Genomic DNA, 15363 nt, shown 5'->3' on the forward strand with positions numbered 1-15363 from the left:
ATAATATCATAAACCAATTACGATAACGGCAACAAAAACAATGATCAAAGGCAGCGTCACCAGTTGCTAATGAACAACAATTCGGCCTCGAAATCCTTTAGCCCTGGTTATTCTAGACAAACTTGGACAAGTTTGATCCATTGGCACTGGCTGTCGGGAGGCATTTTACCGCCGCTGCCGCCGCCATGTTGGAAATACCGAGGCCGACATTTTACATATGCCTAATTATGCGTTTGGCGATGTAGATAACAGGCTGTGATGGGGTAACGTAATTTTTGATGTCCCTGACAATGCCGCTGCTGGTGTCGTTGTTGCCTATGCTTGCATAATCCCGTCGAAAACAGGTGTAACCTCAAACATACGTCCTTGTTAGGTTATACTGTAGGTTGTTGGTACATAAATGAGCGCTCAAACCAATAAAATGTACTGCGAGGTTTTACGAACATTACGTATTGAAAATGCCATGAAAATAAATGAAAAAGAAGAACAAGACTGGAGAAGTTCCTTTGTCTTGTATTGAATTACAACTGATATATGAGCGGATTCACTTTAGCGATGGTTTGAAACAACCTTTAAGAAGGCCTTGCATCACGCCCTATCAATTAAAATTAATTAAACAAGGCCGTCCTATTAAAAGCCGTAGTGGGCTGACATAGTTCTCCGGCCTTATCAGAATAGCTGACTATGAATCAAGAAAAACAAAATTTCCCTATCATTGACACAGCCTCACTGGTTATCAGCGATAACAAAATAGAACTAAGATTTTCCGATCCTTCGTGCAGACAGCTAATGCTGTTAACGTCAATTACATGAAATGCACTCGAATAAAGAAAGGTATCGAACGATCGATTACCCTTCTAATAAGCCCCTCAGCTGAACATGTTAGGCACTCGTTATTTCTAGTTTCTATGACTGTCATCTAAATATGCCTTAACTACGCGAGAATTCCAAGAATGAAGGTTTAATTTTATGAGTCAGCAGTTAGCTAGTAAACTTTCAGGCCAACTTCACTCATTTGACCCATGATATTCACTTAACTGACTTACGGAATCGATAAGTAGGGATAAAACAATACTTCAGACATCGTTCTGCGTTACCTGTTCTGTCCAGTATCCATAGTTCCGGTTAAACAGTATGGACATAACAGGTAATTTGGTATGTTAAACCCTTAGAATTTTCTATATATGTATATATATATATATATATATATATATATATATAGCCTATCTTGAAAACAACTATAACAATTTCTGTATGTAGGCTTAGTTTGGCAAACTGCCGTTGCACTGCGGTGTCCAAGAAAATGGAATTCAAAATAAAAAATCTCCATTTTGACTCTGAGGCCGCTAGATTTCTCTGCCACCACACCGAAAATTTGAGGGACGATGATGCGAGGCATTCCCGCAGAGGTCGAGTATTACTATTTTGGAGGCGAACTTTTTAGCATTTGTGCGACGTAACGCACAGCACATCATGAATGGGTGGCCGTTAAGCGAAACGTAGTTTTACAACGTGTTTCTTATCTCCGGATATAAAGGGCATATTAAATAAGGTCTGCCAATTTTCCCCTCTTTTGCCACACAGCTATACCAAAACTATACATACGGAGACAAATCTTACACATTATATTCCAGCAGGCGTCTATCAGTACGTACTGTTTCAGGGTATCCAAAAATTTTACGTGGGCTTACAGAAGGCTCTGAAAAAATTACAGTATTCTGCACTTCCAAGATAACGTGTATATTCGACAGAGGGTCACAGGGGCACAGATGAGAAGCAGCGCGTTCTCGTGGTGGACAAGAGCGAAAACAACGTGAAAGCTGACCCAAGTAAACAAGATAGTACCACGTAAAAAAATCGCAAGCAATAACAACAACAACGACGACAACAATCAGCTCGCTCTGGGGCCATCATATCTGAGCATAAAATCACTATCAAGCGTTTGTGGTGATGATCCAATTATGACAGCGGCGTCAATAATTCAATGACTTCAACACTATGCAGACGACCCCTGCTCCGTTGACGGCAAGCATAATCAAATCAAATCAGCAAGCAATAAATTTATTACCCGTCTGCTGTGCGGGCTCCGGCAACGTTCGTCGTTAATTCGGCGCCTTTTCGGCATGCGCTGCCGTATACCCAACTGCTGTTAGCGGTGATTTTGATGGGGATCCGATGATGGGCGATCTGTTTGACAAAGACGCAAGCAACAGTAATAAAAGCGATAATGACGACGAAGCAGACGACAACGCAGGGGAAAACAACAACAACAACAACAATAGCAATGTTGATTATATTAAAAAGTTTTGGGTGTTGTGCTGAAAATTTCAGATGAGAGTAGCGGGAATTGTCGGTTACTCCGTCGGTGGATGATCTGCATCAACGAAACTCTGTTGTAAATAAGCTAAATAAGGATTCTACAAGGGTAGTCCATTATTGTATTGTGCTAGACGTAGATCTTGCTGTTCTCGTTATTACTATTATTATTATTATTCGTGTTATTGTTGTTAAATGAACAAAAGCGTTCATCTTGTGGGGAACGTTAATACAATATTTTTTTACAGGACGATAGTCGAACTGATGTGAAGGTACGATGTGATACGATGTGGGATAGTGGTGTGAGCGGTACGGAATATTTTAAAACCTTAAGTATTATCAAGTTGTCACGATGAGCCTTTGCCAGGCGGGTCTAAATCACGGACGTGCGGGATACAGGTAGATAAATCATTCTTTAGTAGTAGAAAATATTCGTACAAATGTTACGGGCTAAAAATAGAACGATGTCTTAGAGGGGCTTTCTAGCTTTAAACGTTGTTTAGCGAAGTATCTCGGTGTTTCATATTTTTTCACAGCTTCAGCAAAACAAAAATTATGTTAATGTTTTAGATTCTTACGTCTAGTAATGTCGTTAAAGGTTGCCATAGCTCACTCGGCCTCGGCATAGTTGCTTTTAAACTTAGATTTCATTTAATCGGTAAATGTTTGTAGGCATATACGTTACCACTGCACCGTCATGGAAGCAAGTTTCACAGACGTTTCATCTTGCCGTAGCTATATTATTTTACTATGCACAGGAAAAGATCATCAATTTAGTATTTCTACTTAAAAAATCATCCGGCTTACGCAATACACTGCTTCTTGGAAATATTGAACCTATGCTAAACTCCAACTGGTTCCGTTGTCCGATCGCTGAAGTCGGCCACCCCAATCGAATCACATCGCAAATATTACCTGTTTACCTATACTACTAACAACAGGCGATGTCAGTACCCCTTATCGAGGTACACTTTTTCTAATATAAATAACCTATTAAGTTGATGATATATCGCGTGTAGATGGATCGGGCTCCCGTTGAACGATATTGATAATTAATCAGCACGAATTTGTGAGTAGTGCGCCGGGCCAAATCATCTGGCTGGTTCTATTTAGTTAATGATCGACGACGACGACGACGACCCCCCCCCCCCCCCCCGAGATAAATTAGCAGAAAAAAAACGAAGTCTCGTATGTACCATCATTAATCCGTAAATTCAGGGTTTCGCCGTTTACATTGAAGTTAGTTGGGTTGTTAGACGACTGCAATTCATCAAAAGCGTCATCCTACTTCTAACGACTCTACGAAATATGCTTTGTGACCAAGACAACTTAGGTCTTCATATTCACGTAGATTGCACATAATTTTCGTATTATGCGTGTGGGCTCCAGTCGAGACGAACGGTTGATTTTCATTCAGGGAACCCTGCGGCACGCATATTTAAGTGTCTGATGTAATGATTCACGCCGAAAAATCTGTGCTAAATGGACGTCTACGGTTAGCGGCGTTTAAACAATGTTATTGAGAGTTCGTAAGGGCTTCGAGACGACCCGATCTTTGCAATACATATATATAATTCAGAATCTAAGGCGTATGCCAATGAATCTTTAGAAGTATTATTACCATAGAGAACACAGTACTTTGAACAACATGAATAGAATATTGTGACTTTGCGACATTATATTTTGAATTTGTTGCGCGCTAATATACTCGAGACATTCTATTTGATCTTTCATTTACCACGAGCTCATAATTTGTTTTCATCCGAAGTCAGGTACCTGCGGCGAAGCACAGAAAATTCATATGTGGAAAGTATATATATATATATAGCTTCTCGTAGCAGAGTATAGACCACTCAACAGATAAACAATCGGCAAACCTCGTGTGCGCAATAATTGTGCCTACCTGCCTATTGACCACAGAGCGAATTAATTACGTATATTCGCCACTGTCTATCCATCACTTTATATTGATATATCAAAAATATATAAACTTTGTCCTAAGACAAAGAGAAGATAAATCGAGTGCCTATTAGTCTGACACAAAAAAGAAAGCAACGAAAAGCAAGCCCGTTATTATTGCTTAGAATACCTTGTCAGCGTTGTTATTATCGTGGCTTACGACGAAAATATATGCCCCAAACCAGCCTCATGCGTAACTAATTAGATTATTATTTTTTTATTTCTATTGATTTTCCTCTGTTTCAGACGGTCTTAACCAAGTAAACAACGTACAATGTCCACTGTATAAGGACGTCAGATGACAAAATAGTTAGAACATAATGATGTAGGTATAAATCAAACAGGTTTGTGTAGATACGTGTACGTTTTACTAGAGAATATCTTTTCTTTGGGCCACGAGACCACGCGTAAGCTGCGCTGTGCTTAGAATAGTTGTTGAGGTAAATATGGATCTTCTCGTAGACATGCGTGTTAGACAAATAGCCCGTCGTACTAGCTGTTGCTTTTAGCATATCGTAGAAATCATATATAGATAAGTATCCGTGGATTTCAAGCTTATTAGATTTCCTAGAGAGAAGTAAAATTCACCGATTCATTGAAATAATCTCGAACACAAATAAATAAAACAAAGAGGAAATTCTAGAGAACCAGGGAACAAGTACAATCAATCGTTTTCTATTGTTGCCTTGCCATTCTCTGACAATCCAGGCCCAAAATGAAAAAACGAACAAAGAAAAACGTAAAGAGCTCATATAATGAAACGTACTATCCAAAGTCCGATTTGAGTATTCCGGCTGCCTAAAGCCCGTAGTGCTTATTTACACTAGATACGACATATCGCCGAGCGAAATATTATAAGGCTGGCCCACAAACTACTTTAAACCGGTTCTTGCATCAAAACTTTGACCCGAGCATGTACCTTGTTTATAATGACTCATTACGTGGAAAATAAGTATATCCATCAAATGCTCATTATAAGTAGAACAGCTATTATTATTGCCTTAAAAATCCTGAGACATGCGCTCTGGAACTCACTGTGGCCTTCTATATTTGAAAAGCTGGTTACGTAAGTAGTAACGATATATCAGGATTTTTCGAACGAAAACTTCCATTGTATATTGATGTTATAGATGCTGATTCTGAAGGTAATTGTTAATCAATATGTACGCAAATATGGCGATTACCTCATTATTTCATAGTTGTAGCAATGCCCGAAGCAATGCCTGCCAGCCGTAGCAAGCATAAAACTCGAAACGTTTATTACAAGTAGCGGAGTAAGGGTAACACTCCCAGATATTTTTACGATACCTATACATAAATGTAACGATAGTGTTCCATCGCATGGCCGTTCTGTCCGTTTTGCGATCCGTCAACGCACGTATCGCGCCTTGCTAACAGCAACAACTGATGCCGCTATGAAATGAAGGGTTCCCCGTACCAGTCAAGTTGAAATTACTTTTAAGCATTAATATTCTCCACTTAAATATGGATCGTGAATTTGTTCATCTATCACTCGAATTGGAGTCGGCGCACAGTCCCTGTAGGATTACATAGATAACGATAAGACGCGTTGCATTCGGTCGGTTCCACCGTTCGCTGGAAATCGTTAGAAGTTTTCAGCTTTTCGGACGTCTGTTTTGTGTCGTTGAAAATGAACAATTTCATGCACGCCTTAAAAACATATTTTCCATGCTTTTGCGATCTGTTTTTGTTAGCTGCCGCTGCTGCAGCTGCTGTTGCCCACGAAAGACAAAGATTGTAAGTGGACAATGATAATAATAATAAACACTTTATTAATATTTCTCTGATGAATCTTTCAGCAGAGCGAAGCATTTGTGCTTGCTTATACGACCACTCTTATGGAGCTTCTTATCCATACGAAGCTTTGATGTTTAGCATTTAATAGCGCTGTTAGAAGCATTGTGAGTCCATGCTACTGGTGGAGGGATGGACTTCGATTGAAATTGAAGCTAGGTGGACTGACCCTCATCCCAGGCAGCAATAAGTGTAAAGATGCAGTGCAATAGCATATCCTCTAAGAAGACACTGGCTGACCAGCTCGAGCGATGTGGTAGCCAAAAAGATGATTGTATATTCATAAATACATAACACAATAGATACAAAATACAATTAAAAAAATGTATAGGATCTCGATGTAAACTTGTGTATCTAATCCGCGATACAGATCGACTCAGTCGCCAAACACTCCAGACTGCCAAGTAGTGAACCTCACTGTAGGATACCGTTACTATATCAATAGCTAATTTAAAGTTAGGACATCACAAGTATACTGTTTTGCTGGTCAAAGGTTGTTGCCTCAGATCCTGTCTACATGTAAGTTGTGTAAATAAAAAGTGTCATATTCACTATTACATATATATTTGTGAAGAAACACGTACGTTTCAAAACAGATTAAATAAGCACCGACGGCAGAGAGAAGTCGCGCGTTTTGTGACCACTTAACAGACGCTGTTGCCAACAGCTTGTGGCCAGTGGTAAAGATAAAGTTGTTTATTTTGTAACGAGCTACGATATACACGAAGCTATAGAATATTATGATCGCTTCGTGTTTGCAACGATAACCTTGATAAACGTAGCACTTGATCGAACAGTTTTGGTGATTTTAGTATCTGGAACGTTGCAACGATACAACGCGTGGAAGGAACGTACGAGGTATATACTAACATTTGCATCATGTACCTCTTAAAGCTTCGATTAATTAATGGAAAGCAAAACGTCCGTACCTCAAAAAGTGGTTTGTGACTTACTCGCACTTTGCTTACAACAGAAAAAAGCTCACTAGTTTACGATGCTATCGCATTACACACAAAACAGCATAAATAGATAAATATCCAGCGATTTTAATACTCGAAAATTTAGGCAATTAGGTATCGGCAAAATCTCCAACTTTTCCATACCAAAAAAAAGCATTCTCGAGTTATCCTATCACACGGGCCTGGCATCATGGTGTCAATGATTTCCACACCAATTCAAGCCCGTCCTACGTAGCTCAATATATACATATATATCTATGAGAAAAGACAATGCATGCTGCTGCGACTTGTTTGAAGCTGGAGTATTTGGTTTTATTGTAAGGTTTTTAGCTTGAGTCCTACGTCCGCTACCACTGCTGCATTAGTTAAACATTGCTTCAGGGGACTAACGGTCTGTAACAACATGAAACGAACCGAGTGTTTGTACCCACTTTCGACTACGTCACGCGGTATCTTTAGGTTTAGTAAACAAACACGTTACCGCCGCTTTTCTTGACGGGAACACATCGTCCAGTGTGGCCATATCTCGGCCAGCGTTTAGGGCTTAGAGCCACAGACATAGATCTGATTACGTGGGCAAGATAGCGCAAAGATCACCGAAAGGTGTCGCGGGCCTTTGTGCGGTGTGCGATACGAGGCTCCATCCCCCGACTTAAGTCTACTATGAAATGGCGCCATTTTTTGCTGACATGTTTTTGTGATCAGAGTATCGTCTGTAACCGTGAAATGGTTCTAGCGCAAACATCTGAGTAAAGCTGATACATTTGGAATGGGTGATCCTGTAAGTGAATCGAGATACTATCGTAATGTTCGTGATGTGAACAATTTAAAAAATTGCGCCAATCAGCCAGCCAATCTCCTGGGTGGTATCACTGGTTCCCGCTTTGTAGAGTGCACTTATTAAGTTCAATCGTCGTCGCTTATTATAGCTATTATATTTGATAAGATACACGGCTTACAGACATGTAAACGAAAGGTATGCAGAACTTTTTTTGTCTTAATGAAACATTTGTTATTATATTACTATGTTTTCCTGGCTTGATCTGCTAATACTCGCACAAGCGTTCACGGGAGCGTACGTCGGAGACATTTATCACAAGATTGGCACCAATTTTACCTGCATTTATTTATTTGCGTATTTTCTATTCAAAGCGTAAGAGAGCGAGTTTTTATAACTTTCATTCATCATTTTTTCAAGTGATGCAACATCAACAGCGATAACACAGATTAGATCAACGAAACGTTGCGGGTAAAAATAATTTCGTATCATAAACGTGTATTCCTAGCGTGCTCGTGTAATGGCAGTTTTCATTAATATGATGGACGCTGACAGGAATCTGCACGCCGATTATGGCGGAGGTCATTTTAAATATTTACAGTTATGATCTCATAAAAGAAGAGAAGAGAGAGCTTTATGCGAGATATAATATAAAAATAAAAGAAAAGTAATGTTATGTGGTAGAGACCTACTGCTGGCTAATAGTTGGGTCATATCAAGGGCGCATCGTAATTTTGTAACGTTTAATTCATAAGGTAGATATATAATCGGTGAATTCTATAATTGAACAGCTTTACTGGAACAATGATTTTTAATAATAATAGCTTTTGATAGAAGTACATTCTTTTTTACACACTTGTCCCACCCCTTTGGCAACTCCTGGACAGCCAGATGCTTGCCTTTTGCACCTCCATATATAATTTTTCCATCGATAGCTTCTCAGAATAGATCGATAGTGGGATATACTTGCGCGTCAGTTACCCTTTTTAGGGCATGGAATGTCCTGTTACCACACGGAGATAGATCGGTAGAATGAGCGAAATGAAACGGCCGTTGGATATTCGTTTGCTCAGTCCAGTAAGTAATCGAGGCATGACAAAGTTGTCATCAAGTAGCCAGACCAAGTGCTCTCGATCGCCGCATGATGAACTCGAGAGCGCGGAATGCATTCATTCTTTCATTTTCGGCAAGTGTCTCATAATAGCAGATGCTCCTGATATCCATTGCAAGTCTGTTACTACCTTACGTTTGAACCTAGTCGGCATTGCCACTGAACACGATTTGTATCCAAGGCGACGCCGTTGTCGTAGCTGGCTTCTTTCCGGCTGTCAGTAAATCCTGAACCGTGCCTGGTCTATAGCGACCGTAATAACAATTTAGCAATTCTTGTCCTTCGGATTCCTTAAGCATTTTCACCATTCACCCACTGTGCTCATATATATACATACATTTATATATCTCACATAATTTATATGGATACTGTGTGGCAAGTCCAGCAACCTCCATCTTTAGCATAGATAAGCTATTTTCTTGAGCGTGATCGGTGTAATTCATTAGTTGATACCTGAGCAAAATGATACGACAATACTTCACAGAAGATACTAAGTTGCATTAAGAAAAGGAATTATTGAGGTCATTGTCCAACAATAAATAATAATAATAATAAGGATAATAAAATTGAATGAGGTAATCCACAAAACAACCTATTTGTCCTGACACGAAAGTCACAACGCATACTCCTGCATCGCGATATTAAATAGGTTTGAACCTCTCATAATTTAAGTTAGGTATATTTAGAATTGAAGATATGCTGTATTCGATGAAACAAAAGAACATGTAGGCCAACTGAATTCAAAAGTGAAGTCAGACATAAGCGCTAACAGCGGATCATCTATGGCTTTTTCCGCTTCGGTGTTGTGTCACTATCATTTCACCTTAGAAAATTACGAGGCATCCTTAATTTGCGTAATTTGCGCTAGAATTCGTCTTTTATTATCTTTTTCTCACCTCGGCTTCAACTCCAAGTCCATATTTTATATATGTATAGTAGCTCATGTATAAAATGCCTATGTTGTGTTCTTTATCGGTATTCTGTAATATCTGATTCAGATATCGAGAACGGCTCTTCGGAGATTTCTTTGCACGTCTTGTCAGTCGGTAACGCTAGATATACTTTAGGTCCAATTTTTTCGATTAACCCTAATATTTTCGTTGTAGTCTATTGTTAGAGCGTACTCTTTAACAAATTTTCTATTTTTTTTTCTGTTTCTTTATAAAATATTTTTAATAAACGGATCCCTTGATATGAGCAAAATCGAAGGTAATCATTATAAATATTGACGGTAAAAATGTAAATAAAACTGTAATTAGGTTATCGTTGTATATATCAATTATGAGAATATACAGCCAAATAAATGGCAAGAGGAGGATAAGGATATAGTTTATAGATTTTAAATTATAGAGGCTATAGAAATTTAGGTATGTAAAAAGGCTATTATTTTAATATGCATTGTTTCTACTATGGACAAGAACACTTGCCAATCGCAGCTGTACGATCGATGCACTCTGATTAACTAATCGTTAAAATTGCTCCAGCGACTGCACCATTTGTTACAGACAAGCTTCCATATAATGTAGTCACGTTTAAATTATTAATTAAAATGTTTACTAAAAAATAAACCAATAGCTCGTGAAACCAAAAAAATATTCATTAATGAGAAATGCTTCTGTCAAAAATGAGTCATGCTAACTGAAAAGAACTCTAAACCTTCTTTCAAGAGAGAAAATGCAAGTTATTAAGCGGAGCTTCACAGTGATTGTCTCATAGGGCAGTGTAAACACTATCGGTAGATGCACCTCAAGTATCACAGTGAATTGAATATTTTACTTTTTTTTTATTTATTTTTTTTTTATAAATTTAGCCATCTTGAAGAAAATAAAAGAAATCTATAATTTTCCGTTACATAGAAATTGTATTTTTCCCCAATCGTTTATTTTTTAATTCTTATTTTTTTCCTAAAAGATAAGGTTGTAAGAATTCTCATAAAACTTAGGGCTTATGTAAGCTTTTTTAGAATACTTTCATGGACGTCGAGAAATCTTAGAATGTTCAGACTTTGAACAATTCGAAATATTTCTAATATGAATCCTGAATTTGGCTAAAATGTTTAGCTTATATAGATCTAGACTGCAATAAATCATGAGCATGATCCAGCTTTAAGCGTTACCTTTTCCTTGAAAACACCTTTTCAACGCCAGGTTATGGTGTAGGCTATGTATAGGTGATACCTAGGTATGGGAAAAGAAAATTATATGAAATAATGGCCGAGTAAATATGAGGAATTATTACTGCTGCTTATCCCAGTTATTCAATGCGTTATATCTATCTTATTTACATCATAGGTTGGAAAAATCTACTAAAAGCTTAAAAATTGTAGAGGCTAATTCTTTGCCTGCTGCATTCAATATAGGATTTATTTTTTCCTCTAGCTTTTGTATAAGATGGCATATCATACCCGTCATCTATGATAGTGCCCTCGCGTTCCACCTAAATTTTTTTCTTCCACTCTCCGGCTACCTTTTCATGTGAACAAGTCCTCGGAATCGCTTGTTTTTTGATATAGTATCAACAACCTGACCTACAGGAAAAGTGAGCCAGCCGAGTGGGTCTTGTTGGATTTACCTGGCTGGATTTCTCGTATAGACCTATAAAACAGAACGGTAATTTCATAAGCACCTCTTTTAAAATCATTAGCTAAACTGTTTTTTATTGTAGTCATAATTACAGGTATTTCCTAATTTGTTATAATAGTCATTTTGCCAACGCTACGATGTAGCTTCACGGTAACCGTATCTTTTTTGTTCTTCATGGTTACCATGGTAACACAGCCAAAAAGATGTGCATTAGTCATCCAAATCACGCTGTTCTTTTGCATCTACAGGTTAAGAAGATCAATAAGCTGGTACCTTATACGATTCCAGGATAGACATGCTCTTCATTCGATTGTTTCTAGGTTTTTCGCCGTTGGCAGTATCTTCCCTGAAGATTGGTGATCTCCCTTCAGCCGTACCAGGATTTGGCGGTAATGGCGGCCTTTACCATTCGATCACCCCATCTTTAACTCCATCCTATTGCTCGACGACGACCAATAATAGTTCCAGCACGAAGACGAGCGACGCAATCATCAGGGGTACCAATCCTTTATCTCCTCTGTTGAAATCACCACTGTCGTCGCCGACTTCGCCCCGGAGGGTGGGAAGTGGTCTCGACCGAGTCCTTCCCGTCGGTGCAAGTGGCTCCCTGGGTTCGCTTGCGATCAACACTTGTCAATGGGGACAGCCAACTGCGTCACAGATAAGTCCTGGCTCAACTGGTTCATTTGTACGCAGTCGAAGTCATTCATCACTGATAGATCTCCGGGAAGCGAAGCTGCTTCCGTTTCGCTCATTTCCGGCATCGCCTCACGGGTCGCGAACACCGTCCCCGTCAACGACCACAGCCCCCGGCCATCATGGAGGAAGCTGCAGTCCTTTACCAATGGGAAAAGTCGGTATTATATCATAGTAAATAAATATCTTGAATTTTACGCCGGCTTGTAGTGGCGTTTAATTAGGAATCGCAACTTCTGACGGCTAGCGGCTTCTTTCAATATCATAAGATAAAAGTATGTTTAAGCCCGGTTTTGAATCGAGGGGTCTTATCGCCTTATCGCTGAAGTTCGCTAGTGGCCAGATACATTGCAGCTGCAGGGTCTAATATAATGTAACATGATGGCAAAGATAAGACCAACATCCTTAGTTAACGAAATAATTCATATAGTAAGCTGATTATCATAGATTTGGATAATGAAGGGTAATCGTGATTAATTTCGATCTAAAATGATGTATATAAAGTCCGATGTCGACGCTATTATTGAACATCGATCTGGTAGTTATAAAAGTTGAAAGTGTTTTGATAAATGTACAGACAAATTATCATATTTATTTCAGTTTACGATTTAGCGCATGTAGTCAGTCATTGGGTTATATTGTTTCTGTCATTGGCTTATATGTTCCTGGATCCCAGGAATCCCTGTTGAAGTAAAAATTTGCTGGCTATAGGATCTTTTAATCCTCTGGTGTACAGAGGAACAAGCCTTTTGGAACCTCAGACTATATCGACAGTGCCATGTTCTAAGTTCAAATTTGGGTGTAGACGCGTTTCGTTTCGTGCTGTGGATTACCTTACCCGTCTAAAGTAGGGCCCAATGGTTTAAATACCGGCCATGAAACTCGAGACACTGGTAGGGAAGAAAAGCAACGATGCATGTTGCTTGCACTTACTTTTATTATAATTTACTCTTTTTTACGTATTTAGCTTACGGATAGTAAAATTACTTCTAATCTAATTTCCCTTTGTTGTATCATTATTGGATATTGTTCTTGTTTCAACGACGAAGAAACCGGCAAAGGTGTGCGGTGTTTGTGGTGATCGAGCGAAATCATATCATTTTGGAGGCATTTCGTGCGACAGTTGTAAAGCCTTTTTTCGCCGCTCGGTACAAAACGAAGCTTATAAGAATTTCCAATGTCCTTACGAGGCCAAATGTGACATCACCATTGCATCCAGGTACGTGCCACCACATATAAAGATAACACTAGTAAAGAAATCACACAATTACGTGAGGATATGATCAAATGGTCTGTGTGTGCCTGTAAGGTAGATGGACATCCGTGTACCTATTTTTCGCTATTTTTTGAACGTTACTCATTCTTACTAGGGCGCCACTTATCGCATGCATTGTCGCTATACCGAACAGGAAATGTTGTCAATTCTGCCGGTTTCGCAAATGCAACGACATCGGCATGGAAAAAGGATGGGTTATGACAGAGCTGGAACGGTCGCAACTGTTGAAATCTCGATTAGAGCGAAAGCAGCGTCTTCTAGCGGTTAAGACCGTCGGGTCCGCTAGCGCCACTGGATACACTCCAGAAAACAGTAGTGGTTTTACTGGTTCAGGCACTGCCTTCGACCTAGGCAGTTGTCCGGGGTTGGGTTCACAGTTGACGACGGCTACGTCATCTACGAACCCAATTTCGATTACGGAAGCCGCCGAAGGTTTTACCCGAATTACAGATTCGCCTTCGACAACTGTTGGATCTTTATCCACCGGATTGGATTCGACGACCTCACTATTGGCTACGTCTGTTTCGGGGTCACCACGCTCGTCAAGTTGTCCCCCTGTCAGCTTGGCTGTTTCGCCATCGGTAGCATACTCAGCCACAGCTTCTGATCTCACACCTGAAGACATAGCGTTAATTGAAGAACTGATCAACTGTCATCTCAGGTGTTGTCCTGCATCCCTTCTGGAAGCAACTAGTGCAGCTGGAGGATGCAGCGAGTCAGTTTCCATCAGCGGCGGTACACCTGCAAGCGAAGGCGGGTCTTTACACGAACCACTGTCCACAGGACACCTGGTGACGCGAAGCTATGTTCTGCAGCTCTTTTTCTCAGCGATTCGACAATTTTCGTGCTTTGCACAACAACTTGCGTCATTTCAGGTGATACCGATTGCGGCTGATCGGGAAACCTTGCTCCGGGCTTCGGTGCTCGAGATGTTGTTTCTTCGCAGCGCGTTCGCCTACGACGCCAGATTGAAAGGCTGGGTTGTCTCGCATGAAGCCTCGCGCCGAACGGATGAGGCTCTTGTATATTTCGAGGACGTGCGAGAACTCGTTGATGATGAAAGACTCCTCGAAAAACATAAACGATTCATGAAGGGCATGCAGGTACGTCTCTATAAAGTGCAGTAATATTTGAATATATGTTTTTTGCCTGGCTTACTTGAAATTTCGGAGGGTTTTGTGGGACCCTGCACCCCAATGGCTTCACGGAATTTCATATCGTCCTTGCGGCTTGATACTAATCGGGTATAATAAGCTACTTGCCTTAAAAAGAGCAATACATGTCAGATCTATGGATAATGCAGTATTAAACAAAAATGGTAATGAGTAGTACAGGTGATTGTAATAAGGACAAATTGTCTAGTCTCCTCAAGCGTGTCTAGGTGACGTGGTTGGCGACAAGGTAGTACTTTGCGCACCACACAAATTAATAAACTCCTCGAAGTTTATATTGAAATATATACAGACATGAAATTCTCCTCTTTTTCAAATAAATCGACTGCTATGGGCTTGGCCGAACGACAAAACAAGTTCATGAGAAATGGGTAGGGAAAGCGTGATCAAAGCATCATTTGTGACATCGACCTTTGTGGCGAAGTTTGTCACAATTTGTCTGTATACAGCAAGTTCAATATAAGTTTTATTTTACGATGAAAAATATTGCACTCTGTCTTGCGCAACACCTAAATTTATTTTTGTTATCGTAGGCATCGATGCCAGAGAAGGATCACGTCGTTTATACAATTCTGATGGCAATCTGTCTCCATTGTGGCGATCGGAAGGGTCTGCTCAACTGTGGATACATCGTTGAACAACAAGAAAGGTGAGTGCGATAGACGGACGCATTTGGCCATACGCGCGTAATACAAACAT

General features: G+C 39.8%; 1 protein-coding gene across 11 annotated transcripts in view; it reads left to right on the plus strand.

Moving 5' to 3' along the window:
* LOC111250371 (vitamin D3 receptor-like) overlaps nt 1–15363 on the plus strand; it is a 65431-nt gene that overhangs the window by 46377 nt on the left and 3691 nt on the right. For 5 of the 11 annotated variants that reach the window (XM_086988774.1, XM_086988775.1, XM_086988771.1 and 2 more), the window contains 5 exons: nt 11422–11547; nt 11769–12373; nt 13266–13435; nt 13626–14595; nt 15198–15313. In XM_086988774.1, the coding sequence (XP_086844900.1) occupies nt 11816–12373; nt 13266–13435; nt 13626–14595; nt 15198–15313 (1814 nt within the window). In that variant the 5' untranslated portion in view covers nt 11422–11547; nt 11769–11815. Of the gene's footprint in view, nt 1–2331; nt 11548–11768; nt 12374–13265; nt 13436–13625; nt 14596–15197; nt 15314–15363 lie in introns of all 11 variants that reach the window. The other 6 variants (XM_086988767.1, XM_022805510.2, XM_086988768.1 and 3 more) reach the window with 2 other exon arrangements.

Source organism: Varroa destructor, unplaced genomic scaffold (assembly GCF_002443255.2).
Source record: "Varroa destructor unplaced genomic scaffold, Vdes_3.0 BEIS01000004.1, whole genome shotgun sequence".
Classification (NCBI taxonomy): domain Eukaryota; kingdom Metazoa; phylum Arthropoda; class Arachnida; order Mesostigmata; family Varroidae; genus Varroa; species Varroa destructor.